This window comes from Mercenaria mercenaria, chromosome 9, assembly GCF_021730395.1.
Source record: "Mercenaria mercenaria strain notata chromosome 9, MADL_Memer_1, whole genome shotgun sequence".
NCBI classification, from domain to species: domain Eukaryota; kingdom Metazoa; phylum Mollusca; class Bivalvia; order Venerida; family Veneridae; genus Mercenaria; species Mercenaria mercenaria.
Genome location: NC_069369.1, coordinates 22,890,515 through 22,909,105, shown reverse-complemented (window position 1 = coordinate 22,909,105; position 18,591 = coordinate 22,890,515). Strand labels below are relative to the sequence as shown.

At 35.7% G+C, this 18,591-nt stretch overlaps 1 protein-coding gene across 8 annotated transcripts in view; it reads right to left on the bottom strand.

The window, feature by feature from the left end:
• Positions 1–8,868, bottom strand: part of LOC123546698 (galactocerebrosidase-like) — a 49,132-nt gene extending 40,264 nt beyond the window's left edge. For 4 of the 8 annotated variants that reach the window (XR_008372353.1, XM_045333180.2, XM_045333181.2 and 1 more), the window contains exon 1: positions 7,348–7,402. Coding sequence is in view for 3 of the 8 variants with exons in the window: in XM_045333180.2 (XP_045189115.2) it covers positions 7,348–7,387 (40 nt within the window). In the remaining 5 variants the exon portion in view is untranslated. Of the gene's footprint in view, positions 1–7,347; positions 7,403–7,895; positions 8,007–8,783 lie in introns of those variants that run through there. The other 4 variants (XM_045333183.2, XM_045333186.2, XM_045333184.2 and 1 more) reach the window with 4 other exon arrangements.
• Between the last annotated feature and the right edge of the window lie 9,723 nt (positions 8,869–18,591).

Here is an 18,591-nt window from a genome sequence, read left to right as displayed (position 1 = left end):
TCTTGGTTAAGTTTTATGTTTAGGTCAGCTTTTATCCTAAACTATCAAAGCTATTGCTTTAAAACTTGCAACACTTGTTCACCATCATAAGTTGACCCTGTATAGCAAGAAACATAACTCCGTCCTGCTTTTTGCAAGATTTATGGCCCCTTTTGGACTTAGAAAATATCAGATTTCTTGGTTAAGTTTTATGTTTAGGTCAACTTTTTCTCTTAAACTATCAAAGCTATTGCTTTGAAACTTGCAACACTTGTTCACCATCATAAGCTGACCCTGTACAGCAAGCAACATAACTCCGTCCTGCTTTTTGCAAGATTTATGGCCCCTTTGGACTTAGAAAATATCAGATTTCTTGGTTAAGTTTTATGTTTAGGTCAACTTTTTCTCTTAAACTATCAAAGCTATTGCTTTGAAACTTGCAACACTTGTTCACCATCATAAGCTGACCCTGTACAGCAAGCAACATAACTCCATCCTGCTTTTTGCAATAATTATTGCCCCTTTTGGACTTAGAAAATCATTTTCTTGGTTGAGTATTATGTTTAAGTCAACTTTTCTCATAAACTATCAAAGCTATTGCTTTAAAACTTGCAACAGTTTTTCACCATCATAAGTGGACACTGTACATCAAGAAACATAACTCTATCCTGCTTTTTGCAAGAATGATGGCCCTTTTTAGACTTAGAAAATCATGGGTAGGACAATATTTCTATTACACAAAACAAAATCAGATGAGCGTCAGCACCCGCAAGGCGGTGCTCTTGTTTAATTTTCTGGTTTACGGGAGCGCCGACCCTATTTTTTGACTAAACAAAATAAAAATAAAAGTCATTTTCAGTACTTTTATTTTCATTTTACCCGCCAACCGTCCATAATTGCTGCTGCCAAAAATAAAAGTTTAACTGTAAGGTAGAGGTTTTTAATCAAGATCAACAGACGCATGAACAAGAGCACCGCCTTGCGGGTGCTGACGCTCATCTGATTTTTTTTTGTGTAATAGAAATATTGTCCTACCCATGATTTTCTAAGTCTAAAAAGGGCCATCATTCTTGCAAAAAGCAGGATAGAGTTATGTTTCTTGATGTACAGTGTCCACTTATGATGGTGAAAAACTGTTGCAAGTTTTAAAGCAATAGCTTTGATAGTTTATGAGAAAAGTTGACTTAAACATAATACTCAACCAAGAAAATGATTTTCTAAGTCCAAAAGGGGCAATAATTATTGCAAAAAGCAGGATGGAGTTATGTTGCTTGCTGTACAGGTCAGCTTATGATGGTGAACAAGTGTTGCAAGTTTCAAAGCAATAGCTTTGATAGTTTAAGAGAAAAAGTTGACCTAAACATAAAACTTAACCAAGAAATCTGATATTTTCTAAGTCCAAAAGGGGCCATAAATCTTGCAAAAAGCAGGACGGAGTTATGTTTCTTGCTATACAGGGTCAACTTAAGATGGTGAACAAGTGTTGCAAGTTTTAAAGCAATAGCTTTGATAGTTTAGGATAAAAGCTGACCTAAACATAAAACTTAACCAAGAAAACTGATTTTTTAAGTCCAAAAGGGGCAATAAATCTTGCAAAAAGCAAGATGGAGTTATGTTTCTTGATGTACAGGGTCTGCTTATGATGGTGAACAAGTATTCCAAGTTTCAAAGCAATAGCTTTGATAGTTTAGGAGAAAAGTTGACCTAAACATAAAACTTAACCAAGAAATCTGAAATTTTCTAAGTACAAAAGGGGCCATAAATCTTGCAAAAAGCAAGATGGAGTTATGTTTCTTGCTATACAGGGTCAGCTTATGATGGTGAACAAGTATTCCAAGTTTTAAAGCAATAGCTTTGATAGTTTAGGAGAAAAGCTGACCTAAACATAAAACTTAACCAGGCAACGCCGACGCAGACGCCGACGCCGACGCCGACAACCGCTCAAGTGATGACAATAACTCATCATTTTTTTTCAAAAAATCAGATGAGCTAAAAATGGCAGACTCCATGAATGTAAATTGTGTGAAATTAATAGGAAAAATATACAAGTTAACAGACAATAATCTTTGGAATAAGTTGGCAGAGGTAACGAGTATTGTAAAGAAATTGGATCTGAGTAGAAATTACAGCACCTAAAGCACACTGGTTAGGCAAAACGACAGTCCTCGCGTTGTTACGTCAGACCGAGCGTATTTGATCGCCAAGGCTCGAGAAAAAATGGCGAATTTTGACACCAATGGTCAGGTAAGGCTTATTTTCTTCCTTCTATTTTCACTTGTATGCACATTCTAGTTAAATGACTAGTCTTACGGAAAATCCACACCATCTGTCCAAACACCGAAATATTCTATATCGCTAGAAAACGAATGGTTTCGTAGTAAAACGCAACAAAGTTTGTTGTGTGATGTTCAAATGACAAACAGACATGTAAAACCGGACACAATTTATCATCGCATGATCAATATCAACGTATTCCAGCCATCTTCGGGTACCTAAACACTCTATATATAAGAGTAGTGTTGCTAACGAAATAATTTTTGACGGAGGTATTCCTTATGCCGTTTAAACGCACTTTTTAAAATGCAACACTAAGGGATACCGATCAAAATACACTGTTGCTGTTTGAGAACCACTTTCGTAAATGATTTTTACCTAAAACAAATGCCAAATACTTATCCTTTAACGCCGAAGTCTGAATTCTTTATTCTTCTACTGCATTTCTGTACGTAGAACTTCTTTTTTTTACATCAACCTTACTAGTTTTGTTCTTATTAGATCTACTTCGGTCCTTTAGCTGCGGTGTTTCTGTATGTATGTATTTACCAGTACTAGAGGGCATAGATGTTTCACATTTCATCATCTCTCGCAAAAAAAGCCCAGTCAAACGAAGTCTTCTTTTATTTTACTTGGTTTGCAAATGATCTTCTTTTAGATTTTATTAATACTTTACTAATAAACTATAGTAAACTAAAACGTGTCATCATGACAACGTACGTCGTCCTTCTAATTATAAGAAATAATACTTTTGTTAATCAATAAAGAAAACTGACTTTTGACAGAATTCTATCACAAATCCAAAAGCTTGACTTTTTCTTTAGCGTGCCAGGGCAAAAAAACAAAACAACAACAACAACAAAAACCCCAAAAAACATTTATACATGTCATTCATATCCGAATATTAGTAATTTTAGTTTGAGACCCAAGTTTCGAATTCATTTTCCCTAGTTTCTTGTTACCTCTTGACCATTGCATCGGCTCTCGCTGTTGTGATATTTTATGTCGAGGAAGCTACTACTGTCAAGGTATAGCTAGTGGAACAACAGTAGTTCTAACAAGAAGGTAAAATTCCATGATGGGCATATTAATTGTTCATGCAAGAAAAAACTGGAAGCTAGAACGTGACTTAAGGCGTAAAACATTAAAACTTACGTCATTAAAGTGAAATGACAGTCACAAACGCTTTGCTTTATATTTTCAGATTTGTGCCATTGCTTAGCAGATCCATGCAGGGAAAGAAATCGCCTGTTCTGTATGTGTCACGAATTACATTACCGTAAAACAAACGATAAAACACACGTATGTGTTATAGCCTAGTGACAGTGTTAAACATTTGATGATACATGTTGACGAAATAATGGGAACACATGTTCACAAGAAAATACATTTCTTGATCCATGTTGACAAAATAATCAGAAAACATGTTCACAAGAAAAGACAAACTTGAACGGCAGAAACGACTACATCAATTCAAGTCAACGTGTTGCAGGTGTTCTATGCAGGTATTACCTAAACGTACCAAGTTTGTGGTCGCAATTTCATGGAAAATAGGTGTCGGGATCATTGCAGATGTGTGCATTCATATGCAGAATGACGTGGATACAAGAATGGTATGCGATAAGCAGTTCTTGCATAAAGGACCTCTTACTCTGTAAGAAAATAAACCGCTGACGGAGAAAAGTGAACTTTAATTTAGTTTACACGTTTTTCTGTAGACTGCATAAAGGCGATAGGAACTCACTTGATTTTACAGTTTGTTATCCGTTCATTACTTTTTATTTCCTCACATTTGAGTAGAATTGTTAGCCTAGCTCACTTCTCTTATGAAATAATTGCACCTACCAAGAAAACATATTTTGTGGTTTTGTGCCATATAAATAATTATAAATTTACAATATAAATCTTTAGAAAAATGTAATATCTTTGTAATCTGATATAATTTGGACAATGAATTTATGACTATTTATGTGCATCAGCCCAGATCTTACATCATTTTTTATTAAATAAGCCTAAAGATGATTCCACGTTTAGCCTCACCCAAGGTCAGGGTCAGTGTGATATTTTCAGTATTATTTCATACACGAATCTTTAAATGGCCGATTTATATTCCATGCAAGTATCCATCCTTGTATATCATTCAGTACGCCGAAAACTTTCACTTTCTAAGCTCAAGATTAATTATAAGTAGTCAAATTTGTGAAAGTCTTTTTCCTGTTGAAAATTTAATTTTTGGATTCAAGATATGATGTTTTTCTCAAGTATATGATAAAAAATATCAAATTCATGTACACGGCCGTTGTTTAAGTGTTTTGATAATAAACAGTTTGATATAAGGTTATTAGAATTAACCAGGCCGTTCTAGTACGTAGGGCAACTGAATTCAAAGTCTCTCCCGCTAATAGGGAGAGCAAAGATGTACGGATCGCGAGATCATGGGTTCGATCCCCGGTGAGTGTATGTTCATGACAATTGATTGTTAAAGTATAAGTACATATCTGGCGTTTGTTTTAGGTAAAAATCATTTACGAAAGTGGTTCTCGAACATCAACAGTGTATTGCGATCGGTATCCCCTAACGTTGCATTTTAAAAAGTGCGTTTAAAAGGCATTGAGAATACATTCGTCAAAATAAGTTCTGTAGCAACCCATTACAGATGTATATAGTGTCTTCAGGTACCAGAAGATGGCTGGATTATGTTGATATTGATAAACAGAGGACAAAGTGTGAACAATTTTACATGTTTCATCGCCACTAGAACGTCACTTGCTAAACTTTGTTGCGTTTTACTCCGAAACTATTCTGTTTCTAGTAATATAAAATATTTCGGCGAATGGAGAGATGGTTTGGATATTCCGTAAGACTGGTCATTTAAGTAAATTGTGCATACCATGGAAAATACAAGGGAAGAAATATGCCTCACCTGAATATCCTTATCTGAATTCGCCATTTTTTCTCGAGCCTTGGCGGTGAAATACGCTCGGTCTGACGTAACAACGCGAGGACTGTCGTTTTGCCTAACCAGTGTGTAAAGCTCAACATCAGGAATAATCACGTACGAAAAATGACCTTCACTATCAACGCTGTCCAGATGTTGAAAATTCTGGCGTATCACATGTACGAGATTTGTTGTCTGTATATTATAATTGGACAACGATCAAATTCATGTGGGACTGTCAGAAAAATACCACAATTGATAAAAAGGAGAGAAACCAAAGAAATGGCAAAATGGAGGAGCAAAAGTGAGTATCAACTTGCTAAACACATTTTTTTTACTTTGAAGTCTTGGGGGTTAGAAGATAAAATAACTAATTACACAATGTTCAGTAGTTCTGTTCAAAACAAAGTGCTATTTCAATGTAAAATGACACATGTCCATGCAAATGCTTGACAAAGATACATGTGATAAAAAATTCAAACTACATGTACATGATGTAGTCAAAATAATCGGACAGTCAGATTAATGATTGTTTAATATGTTTGTCAGGCAATCTAATCAGGATTGGGTCAAATTAGTTTGACTAAAGTTCTAGCCAGGTACTGTAACTCAAAAGATAATTATCAAACATGAAACTCCCAGCAACATTCCCATGTTCACTTGAAGTATACGCCGATAAAATCTGTGAAAAGACCCTTTGAAAGTATGTTTGGGACAGACATTCAGACACTATATGTCAATGTGCCTTTGACACTGAGGAACACATAATAACATATCCCGTAATAAATGTTTTTTCGAACTCATAATTTACTAAGTCCAAGTCCCATCTCGGTGAAGAGTTTTATAAATCTCCGATACTGTTGTTTGAACATCAGCCGATAAGGTTTTTATTTTGTACACATTTTAGCTGAACCAAAATTCATATTGTTTCCACTTGTTGTACAATATAGGTGGCACTGACAATTGGCAAAATATAAAACAATATTCAAGTCACTGAAACTTAACCAAAGCCATAAATCTAATTTTAAAGCCAGTGTGCATAATTTTTATCAATTTGTAATTTTTGCTTTCTAGTATGACAATGCCTGTCTTTTAAGACTTTGCAATCTCCGGCCAATTAATATGCATGTATGCAGTATGAAGACCTTAAGTAATCCTTGCATATCCCCATTTTAATAGCAGTTTTTATTCATGTTTATCATGTTTAAATGATAAACATTAGGCAATGTTCTTATGATATTTCAACTGTAGTATCTGTATATTTTATTATGAAAAATGTTTCCACAAGTCTATTTTTATTACAAAATAGATACATACAAAAACACAAATAAAACATAATCCTTGGTGACTTTGAAAATGGCAATATTCATACAAGCTACACATTAAGAAAACAACAGTATACTGAGATGATGAGATATAAACCAGTTCAGAATAGTTCATTTGTGAGTGTGTATGCAATTTAAGCTTGCAAGCTTTTGTTTTTTATGGTGTACAAAAAATAAAAAAAATGTAATCCTTTTGGACGTTTTATTTTTATTTATTTGGTCGACTGCTCAAAATTGGGATTTTTATTTTTATTTTTATTTGTCCCCCCCGACCCAAATTTTTTTAAAAATCTCCCGTAAACCAGAAAATAAAGAAATACTGGCCTAAGCATGTATAATTGATTTTATGTATTTATTCAGTGTTGTAGTGTTCATGATATTTCAATAAATTATGCTACAAGATTCTGAAATGTGTCAGGGAATTGATTGATGGTGCAGTTTTAGTTAAGGTAAACCAATGTTTCATGTGTTTGAGACTTTTCCTACATTACACTTCAATAAAATAAAGTCATAATAAATCTGTGCTATGCAAATGACTGATATTCGATTAAACTTGACACAGGGACATGTTGAACATCCAAATATTAAAAGGTGCCCTGTGCAAGTTTAATGTTATTGAACTATCCTTAATCCTGATGGTTTGAAAGACGGCAGACAACATTATTGTGCCATTTTTAGCTAAAAAAATTTCAGCTTCAGAGATGTTTACATGTATATACTGTTATGGATCTCTGAGCTGAAACAAACCCACTATTGAAAACTAACCAGAAATTGTGCCTGAACTCTGCTATAATTTCATCAAATCAAATGCCACAGACTCAACTTATATACCTTCATATATTTTTAATCCATTCTTCTTTTGATCTGACATAAAATAAAACACGCAACACCTTTTGAAGACAAGTTATACACACAAGTTTCAAATGGTTACGGCTGCCTCCAATATTTTGCCCACCATTGCATTAAATTTTGTCATGTGGTTGAGGCAGTTCTTCATTTTGAAAACAAATATGCAGTATAGAATCGTTATTTATTGACTTTTTGTTAATTTGAACTTTCTAAGATATAATTATGAACTTTGTTGAAAATGCTTACATAAAATTTTATAATTCAATTCATAAATGTAAAAAGTGTTGACTTTGATATTCAAAAATAATCATGTGTTGCGAACTTTGCGTGACGTCATCAGTTTCTCATGAGAGTCAGTGCAGTTGTGAATTGACCTGGTTAGTTACACAAATGGGGTTACGCCATAACTTCATGGACGTGACCATCAGAAAATAAAAAAACCATCAGTTAAGTTATGGTGGCCAGAACTAGGTGTGAGTATGCCTGCTTTAATGCAACTCTGCACGTCACTGGAAGAAGAAGACACTTACACAAAACCAAGATCTTTGCAGTCACATAAAATACATTCGAAACTGCCTGACATTTTGTGCTTTCCAATTACTTCTATCTGACACTGGTATGTATCGCAGAATCAAATACACCTACAATAACGTAATGAGAATGTGACGTCATCAATAGTGAAAAAGAAATTAATGATGTAGGTCAATGGGTGCCTCTCTGGGTATTACGAAATGCTTGTGTGACATATCATGTGATGCACAAAATCATAATGTAATTGTAATGTCTTGCTTGAATCTTAACACTCTTTTCATCATTCTTTACAATGGGTATTTCTTCAGTAGCTGTGAGAAGTGAGAACTATTTTTGATGTTTCAAATACACAATCTTAAATTTCATTTCAGTAGAAATTTATAAAAAAAATAATTCTAAAAGTGTTTGTTTAATATTTATTGCATGGTACAAATGATGATTAGTGTAAAGTTACAGAAAAATAGTTGGAAAGGCACTTTGTAATTTTTATTGGGATTTAACAAAGATTATTCTGACATGACTCGATTTGATTTCCAGTTAAACAAAGAAGGAAATCAAGCTCTGTATAATCTGCGATAAACAAGTTGACGCGCAGATTGGTAAGAGAGCATTATGATGTCAATTATAATGTCAAATTGCCGCATGTGCAATGGTGAGCTGATATGTTACTATACCCCAGATTAGAGCCTCCCAGTTATAATCAAAACTCATTGTTGGGCAGTACACAGTAGACAGATGTAGATGAGGTCGAAAAGTACTGAGTACGAATATTTAAAGGGTGTTCCAGAATTCTAAATATGCCCACTCTGACAAAATGTCACTACTATACAATGTATAATAGTAAAAGAATATATATCAAACTGATAAATGAAATGTAATTATGACACCTTATATCATGAAAACCATTTTATAACCCGTGCATATACTTTTTTTCTGGGAAGCTTCCGCGTCGTAGTAAGCACAATAAGCGATACTAAAATCCATGACGGCCGAGACAACCGTGACGTATCACCACGGACAATACAGTCTGTTACGGGTTACTGCAGGTCTGGGAGAACAAATGGGACAAGGAGTTTAACCCCTCAAAATGTACAGTGGTAAACATCACTAGGTAAAAAAAAAAACCCATGCATGTCCAAATACTCACTTCATGGCCAAATCTTTGAAACAGTAAATGATGAAAAATGTCTTCCAAGGAGTCACTATCTCCTCAGACCTTAACGCAGGAACAAACATGCTAATCAGGTCACCTCCAAATCAAGTCAAACTTTTAACTTCCTGAAACGGAACATCCCTACTAAAACCCATATGTTAAAGAGTTTGCATGAGACTGAATAGGTGCAGCAACTTAAATTTTGACCTTTTTACAAACCATCTCAAAGATGATCCTATTTGCGCATGTGGAAATGGAATCGAAGATACAGAACATTTCTTTTTCAAATGTACCCGGTTCCGAAATGCAAGACTTCAACTCTTTCAAAGTACTCGCTCTTTGCATCCATTAAGCAAACTTCTTTTTGGTGCGGACATTTTGACTGACTCACAAAATTGAAAGATCTTTAATGACGTACAGGTATACATAAAAAATACAGGCCGATTAATAGTAATTCCATTAACAAGTATAATTATAGCGCTTCCTGGTCACAGAATACATGTAATATCTAGTTCAACAAGGGATCGAGCATCGGGGGTGGGGGTGGGTCGGTCGGCCGCGTCGGTGGCATTGTAACAGAAGTACATCCATAGTTTTTGTATAGCCATAGTTTTATTTTCTTTTCTTGTTTCCATTTTTTCTTTTCTTTTCGTTTGTGTCATTGAAACATTTTTCTAGGTGTTTTTCTTCATTTCTTTAAATTATAAAAACCGCCATTAGTTTAATCTACAAATTATTAGACGCAGTGGGAAGGGCTGCTTATAATGTTGGTATAACTTAAAGTCCAAAGCATTTGCTATTTCCATACGTTTGTATTAGATTTGTGTATAGTATGTATGTAATGAAGATATGCAATAAAATATGATTAAACTAAGTATGCTTACAAAACTCTAGTCAGACCTCAACTTGAATACTGCAGCTCTGTTTGGAGTCCATATACTAAACAAAACATCCATAAAATTGAAATGGTTCAGCGCGGGGCTGCGCGATTGGTTTCCAATGATTACTCCACATACAGCAGTGTCTTCCAAATGGTAAATAGACTAGGATGGAGTTCGCATGAAGACAGAAGACCTGATGCCAGGCTACTCATGTTTTACAAAATTGTAACTGGACTGGTTGCAGTGCCAATGCCCTCTTACGTCATAACCCCTGCCCGCTTCGCCAGACACATGCATCCCTCGTCTTACAAGCAGATTCTTACACCCTTTAACTATATATAGTTCTCTTTCTTCCCAGCTACTATAGTTCTATGGAACTTTCTTCCAACCGAGGTGGTGCAGATCCCTATACCCTGGAACAATTCAGACAGCGTGTGACCAAATGCTCTCATGCGATCTTACGTGAACAATGTTGTTTTAATCTCTTTTAACTGTATACTCTTCTTTTTAACAACACTATTATTTTTGATTTTCAACACTTCACGAATACATTAGTTTATATTACTTTTACCCGTCTTCTTTTAAATTTCTCGCACAGACGCGCACCTGCACTAGATACTCGAAAGTATACATATACCAATTCAGTTCCTTCTTTATTTCATTAAACAATGAAATCTTGAGACCACATTTTCAGTACTTTAGAGCATTTCAATGACATGAAAATCATATGTGGACATTTAGTATGACATGTCTTCTTATCAAAAATAGAAAAATATTGACATGTTATGTTACATATAAGAAAAATAATCTGTCTGAAAAACATCACCTTCTGAAAATGCTCCCAAGAAAATAGCCGTTTAGCAATTACGCGTATGCCGGATTATTCAGGAAAGAACTTTATGCGTTTGTAAATAACGAACATATGGAGAAACTGGCGATGAAAAATCTTTAATTTGATATTTCAAAAGCATGTCTAATTATTTAAATATTAATGATAAAATAATTGTTAAAACAATTTAACTAGTATCAATCTTTAAACATTTAGACATATTTCAAAACGTATTTTTTTAGATATTTAATCAATTAATTTCTTCGTTTCGCCTACTCGAACAGCAAAAAGCTAAGTGTTAAATAGGTTTTAGGCGACATTATATACAACTCTTTCTTTTCAGAATAGGCCCAAATATTCTATACTAGCATTAGAAGGAGGTACTTAACGAAACTCTCGAAAAAATGATGCGACACTGTACAGTCTTTAAGTTATTGTTATTAAGTAGCTTGGATCGGATAATGATTTGCCGATTTCTGTGTAAATGGTAATTCTAGCATAAAACTGCTGTTCTTATCACTTTTCGAGAGAGTAAACGTGTGTTAACAGAGAGATTCTTGCGCTCACGTGCTGTTAAAACACATTATATGAGCCGTGCCATGAGAAAACCAACATAGTGGGTTTGCGACCAGCATGGATCCAGACCATCCTGCGCATCCGCGCAGTCTGGTCAGAATCCATGCTGTTCGCTAACAGTATCTCTAATACCAATAGGCTTTGAAAGCGAACAACATGCGCAGGCTGGTCTGGATCCATGCTGGTCGCAAACCCACTATGTTGGTTTTCTCATGGCACGGCTCATATATATATGCGGATTCCGTGGTAAAGCGTTAACATATTACGGCCCAAAAACGGATAATTCAAGCAGGGATGCGTGCTCTCTACATTACTGTGCCTTTTTTCAACACTTTTGGCAGGGTACGATGTATTACTGTTTCATTAAAAGATCGTAAGTAGTTTATGCTGAATTAGTTTAGGTCGATTATCATGCAAGTTCTACAACTTATATTAATCACTCTCGACACCTCATTCCTGGTGCAATCCGCCAGTTTCCTCCCTTTTAATGCTGAGCGCCAAGCAAGGGAGCTACTGGTCACGTCTTTGGCATGACGAGGGATCGAACCCACGATTTCCCGCACTCGAAATGGACACTCAACCACTAGGCTATCGAGCCGGTACTTGATTGTTGTGATAACTAATACCTGACAGCAATATTGACGGTTTTAATTAACAATGGTATTAAATCATGTTTCCTCAGTTTTCTTAAATGATCTTATATATTTTCCAGACCTTGTTTAGACAGCTGAAAATATTTCAGCCCTGGCGCGAAATCGAACCCAAACTCCTTACACGTAAGATGGACACTTTCACGTAGCTATAAAAGCTAGCTGATATAGTAAGGGTAGTGTAAGTGCATCCTTATACTCCACCCTTCTACATTAGGATAGCAATACTTATTCTTTTTCTGCTCACTCTAATATCCATTCTTTGCCTTACACATTGTGTCTGTTGCAATAACATATCAAACTGAATACTTTGTTTCGACTTGACCCTGAATAGTCCATCAACTTCAATTACATACCTGATTTACATACAAAACACAATAATTTACTAATCTTTTTATTTTTATTCTGTTTTGCAACTCTAATAACGGACGACGGAGTATATGATTTACCATCTCTTCTTCTGGTTCTAAGGACACTATATGTAGAAATTTTAGCGGAGTTGAAGAATCATGGAAAAATGAATTAATTTGAAAGTTTCAATTACTGGATTACTTTTTGGATTTATTATATCAGACTTAGGTCGCCATAATGTGAAATAAATATGATAAAATACATGTGTTGATTACTTGTTTGATTGCAAAAAAAAAAACGTTGAAAAATTGGTCAGATTTTGGTTGAAAAGTGGTTAGATTTAGGTTGGAAAATGGTCGGATTGCGACGTCTAGCCAACGTACTATTACTAGATCTACTCCCGCTATTTCTACCACCACCATTTATACTACTACTCAGACTACTACTATTAACTACTACTACTATATCTACTACTAATTACTACTGCTATTACTACTACTACTACTACTACTACTACTACTACTACTTAATACTACTACTACTACTTCTTCTTCTACAACTACAACTATAACTACTATTTCTACTACTGCTATTACTCCTACTATTTCTACCACTACTACTACTACTACTTCTTCTACAACTACAACTATAACTACTTCTACTACTACTGCTATTACTCCTACTATTTCTATCACTACTACTACTACACTCACTACTACTACTAACTACTAACTACTACTACTACTACACTACTACTACTATACTACTACTACTACTACTACTACTACTACTACTACTACTACTACTACTACTACTTCTTCTTCTTCTACAACTACAACTATAAATGTAATTATTATCGCTTCGAAATTAACTATCCTTCATTAGTTTTATACTTCATTGGTTTCTACTGTATATGTTTTGCGGGTTTTAGCACGAACATTTCGTGCAATTCCGCCAGTATATATAGGTTTTTTCGCGCTTTATCTCCACTCGAGATTAAAATTTGGCAGCAAACATAAGTTTATGCCCACCCTCCCTCCCAGTTAAATTTGATAATTTAGTAAATTTGTTCGAGGCTTTCAATTCTTAAGAGGGAACCGCTTTAACGTTCATTTAGTTATCATTTCCATATTTTAAAGTGAAATGTTAAATATATTGCTTTGTCGCACAATAGATGTAATATAGGTATTTCATTTTATAGCATCTATATTTTAACATGATTTCCACATTTAAATTAGTGTCGTTTCAGATTTTTACAGTCACACAAAGTCATGCCAAGAGACGAGGGCACAGTCGAGGACAACATAAATTTGACATCTTGTATTGTTGAATATTTACTGCGCAGTTGTTCGCGATATTTGCTGCCAAATATATACCTTAAACCTATTCATGTTTCGGTTTTATGTTATTACTACTACTACTACTATTACCTACTACTACTACTACTACTACAACTACTACCTACTACTGCTACTACTACTACTACACTACTACTACTACTACTACTACTTCCTACTACTACTACTACTACTACTACCTACTACTAGTACTACTACTACTACTATCTACTACTACTAACTACTACTAATACGCTACTACTACCAAACTACTCCCACTACCTACTACCATACATACTATATTTACAACACTACTACCACATCACTACTACTACTACTCCTACAAATATTTTACAACACTATTCCACTACCTACCTACTACATACATACTAATATTACCCTGCTACACCTACCACTAGCACTACTTATCAACACTAACCACCACCACTACTACCACCAACCACTACAATAATATGTTTACAACCACTACTACCACCCACCACACACCACACCACTACTAATACTTGTCAACATACTACCACACCACACCAACTACTACTACCCCCAACCCTACCACCACTACTACTACTACTTTTTCTACCTCTTCTACTATATTTACTACTGCTTCTTCTGCCATTTCTACCACTACTGCTATAAATACTACTGCTACTACTACTATTTCTGCCACTACAACTACTATAACTACTGCTACTACTACTCCTAATATTTCTACTGCTACTGCCGCTGCCGCTGCCGCTACCATTACCACTGCCACTACCACTACCATCACTACCACTACCACAACCACTACTACTACTACCACTACCACCACCAACAACAACACAAGCACCATCTCTACTACTACTACTACCACTAACACCACCAACAACAACACAACCACTACTACTACTGCTGCTGCTGCTGCTGCTGCTGCTGCTGCTACTACTACTACTACTACTGCTACCATGCCATGAATATACTACCACTCTAGATTCCCTACAGTTCGTTTACTCAGCGCCTGGTTATAGTGATGTATCGCCAGTCTACCTACCCCTCTGACCCGTGACATTCCGTGCTACCCCTCTGACCCGTGACATTCCGTGCAAAATATGTCATACATGTGCGAGGAATTCGTACGAATTTTTCACACGTGAGAAATTCGTGTGTGAAAATTTCGGTTCAACAGAGGGTCTGTGTGAAGTTAGCACAATAGCAGAACAACTCCAGCAGAATAGCAGAATAGCAGAACGACATAGTGAAAATCAACAAAGTTCAAAAGTGCACTCTGACCTTTTCCGATGACTACGGACCTGGGTCTTACACGCGACACGTTTTCATATTAGACCTGCCGTCCACTAGGCCCCCGAAAGGTTCCCGAAGGCGGAATTCGCAAAATCGGGATGTTTCGGCATGTCTTCGCGATGTTCTGGAACCCTTCCGTGTCATTCTTGAAACCCTTCTGGCACTTCGGGGCCAAGTCAGTATCGAAAATACTTCGGCATCCAAACTTTAACAGTTTTAAAATTTTGAGAACCAAATGTTTTATATAAAGTGTTGTTTGGAATGTGTAACATTTTCGTATGAACAATATTTTTACATATGTTTTTCTACATTTTTTTGAATTATGAAGTATACGTTTCTGCTTTGAGGTGGGTATAGGTCCGGAATAATTTTTCACAGATGTGTGACATAATCGTACGTCTTAGTCGAACGAATTTTTCACACATCTGATAAATTCGTATGTGTAAAAATTACGGTTCAACAAAGCATAGTTGTAAATACATGTACACTACTGACTTGTGCACAAATTAAACCCACAAGAGCTAATTTGGCTTAATATATCATGTCATCATTATTTGATAATTTTAGGTTTTTATTTATTTATTAATAACTCCCTTACATCCTTAGCAAATAACTTTTTATTTACACTACAGTAAGTTTTTTTTATTTTTATGCCCCCGAAGGCGGGCATATTAAAATTGCACTGTCCGTCCGACCGACCGTAAAGCTGTAAATTCTTGTCCGGGCTGCCTGCCATCCATGAAGGGATTTTAAAGTAGCTTGGCATAACTATTTACCTTTATGAAACGACGTTTCATGCGTAAGACCCAGATCCCTAGCTCCAAGTTCAAGATCACACTTAAAAGTCAAACGTTAATAGGGTCTGTTTCATGACCGGTTCGTAACTTTGCCCTTCATCAAGGGATTTGAAATTACTTAGCATAAATGTTTATCATAATGAGACGACGTGTCATGTGCAAGACCCAGACCCCTAGCTCCAAGGTCAATGTCACACTTAGAGGTCAAATGTTAACAGGATCTGTTTTTGTGTCCGGTCCATAACTCTGCCATCCATGAAGGGATTTTGAAATATCTTGGCATAAATGTTAACCATAATCAGACAATGTGTCATACGCAAGACCCTAGCTCCAAGGTCAAGGTCATACTTAGAAGTCAAAGATTACTAGGATCTTTTTCGTGTCCGGTATATAACTATAACTCTGTCATCCGGGATGAAGGGATTTTGAAACAACTTGGCATATATGTTTACCATAATGAGACAATGTGTCACGTGCAAGACCCAGACCCCTAGCCCCAAGATCAAGGTCACGCTTAGAAGTCAAGTCAAAGGTTAATAGGATCTGTTTCATATCCGGTTCGTAACTCTGCCATTCATCAAGGGATTTCGAAATCACTTGGCATAAATATTCCCCATAATGAGAAAACGTGTCATGCATAAAATCAGACCCCTAAGTCTAAGGTCAAGGTTAACATGGTCTGTTTCTTGTCCGTTCCATAACTCTTCCATCGGTGAAGAGATTTTAAAATTACTAGGCACAAACGTTCCCTAAATTGAAATGACGTGTCAGACGCAAGACCAAGACCCCTAGCTTCAAGGTCAAGGTCACACTTAGAAGTCAAAGGTTAACATTATATGTTTCTTGTCCGGTCAATAACTCTGCCATTCATCAAGGGATGTAAAAAATTACTTGTCATGATAGTTCCCTATAATGAGTTGGTGTGTCGTGCTCAAGACCCAGACCCCTAGCTCCAAGGTCAAGGTTACCTTATAATAAGATTTATTGCTTTTATTAATGCCTTTATTTGTTAATATATAATACTAGCATACAGGCAAAAGCCTTCACAAAATTGTCTCTATGTTGAAAAGACGGCATAATTCTGTAAACATAAATTGGAAGTATGGAACTTAGCTCAGAGAGGTCCTTTCATGATGCCGAACACTTATAAAGACTTTGAGACCATTCAGTAAAATAATTCCAGACAAACCTGCTTACATGCAAAACTGTCAACTTTTTAAACAAAAAGGTGGCATAATATTGTTAAAATGTAAAGCCAGAGTTATAAAACCTGCTCTGCAAGGTCAACGCATGATGACAAAGATGCCAGTAAAGTTTGAAAACATCTGGTCAAAATATGTTTACATGCAATAATTTCATTTCTATGTTAAAATGAGGCAACAAAATAAAAGCTAGAGGTAATGTAACTTGCCTTGTGGGATTATCTCATGATAACAAATACTTGTGATACTGTACAGTTTACAAGCATTCGACCTTGCAGTTTCTGAGAAAACTGCTTACATGCAGAACTTTAACAAACATTTCCAGTTGAAATTTGGCATATTTCTGATAAATAAAAGCTAGAGTTATGTAACTTGTTTGGAGATATAATCTACTTTAGTAATTGTGCTTATGATACTGAAGGCATGTGTGAAGTTTGTAAGCATTAATATTGTCCTATACTCGCAGTTTTTTTAGAAATCTGCTTACGTGCAACTTTTGTGACGAGGACGTCGACACCGACGGAATGGAGCCAACAAAAGCTCTATTTAAACAAGAGCTGTCCGTAAGACTATTGATCGACTATTCGAATTGTTGTCCCAGAAGCAGGAATATTACTCTAAATGTTAAAATATCTATAGAGTTTCAAGCCAATATCTGCATTAGTTTTTGAGATAGTAAGTTGCTTGCAAAACTTCAACCAGGATTTTCTAAGTCCAAAATGCATGTCAGACTAACGGGATTTGTTCCTATCACCTAGTTGTAACCCAGAAGACACATGTGAAGTTTCAATTCAATTTCTGCATTAGTTTTGGAGATATTTGCATGTAAAACTTTAACCAGGATTTTCTATGTCCAAAACGGGGCATAATTTGGCCAAAACACATGTCAGATTTATGGAACTTGGCCCAGTGAGGTTGGTAATTATTGACCCAGAAAAAGAAAAAAATAAGTTTCAAAGTTATATGCCTTTAAATGATAGCCATATGTACTTGCATACATTAACCAATGTGTGACGCCGACGCTGACGCCGACGCCAGGGTGAGTAGAATAGCTAGACTATTCTTTGAATAGTCGAGCTAAAAATCAAACAGTAGAGTTAAAACTCTATTTATATATGGACAATGTTACGATGTTAATTTTGAAAGACGCAATGATTATTCTGCATAGTAGAACTGTGGTTTTAACACGTACGGCGACACAATTTATATCACCTGCAGTAGTATAACCGTATGCTTTAAATAAATGACAATTAGTCGTATTTCATTAAATCCAGCTCGAGAGATTAACAATCTCCCGTGATGGAACTGATTTATTCGCAAAATTCCATCCCATCGTGCTTTTTTTTTTAATATCACTAGTTCATTTGACTGCATTCTGGAAAAGCTGTCAGCATATGCATCATTAGGAAATTTCACAATTATTTTGAGGATGTTTGACAATTTCCGTTGGCATGAGATAACCAGAAGGTGAAGACCGTGTCATTAGCTGCAGCAGTGGACGAGACAAACGGAAACAAAATATGTTCAATAATAACATTGTTTTGATCAATGATTGACAGTTATCGTGATGGAAAAATATTAATGATAGTGCCATGTATAATTTAAACAAAAAATAAG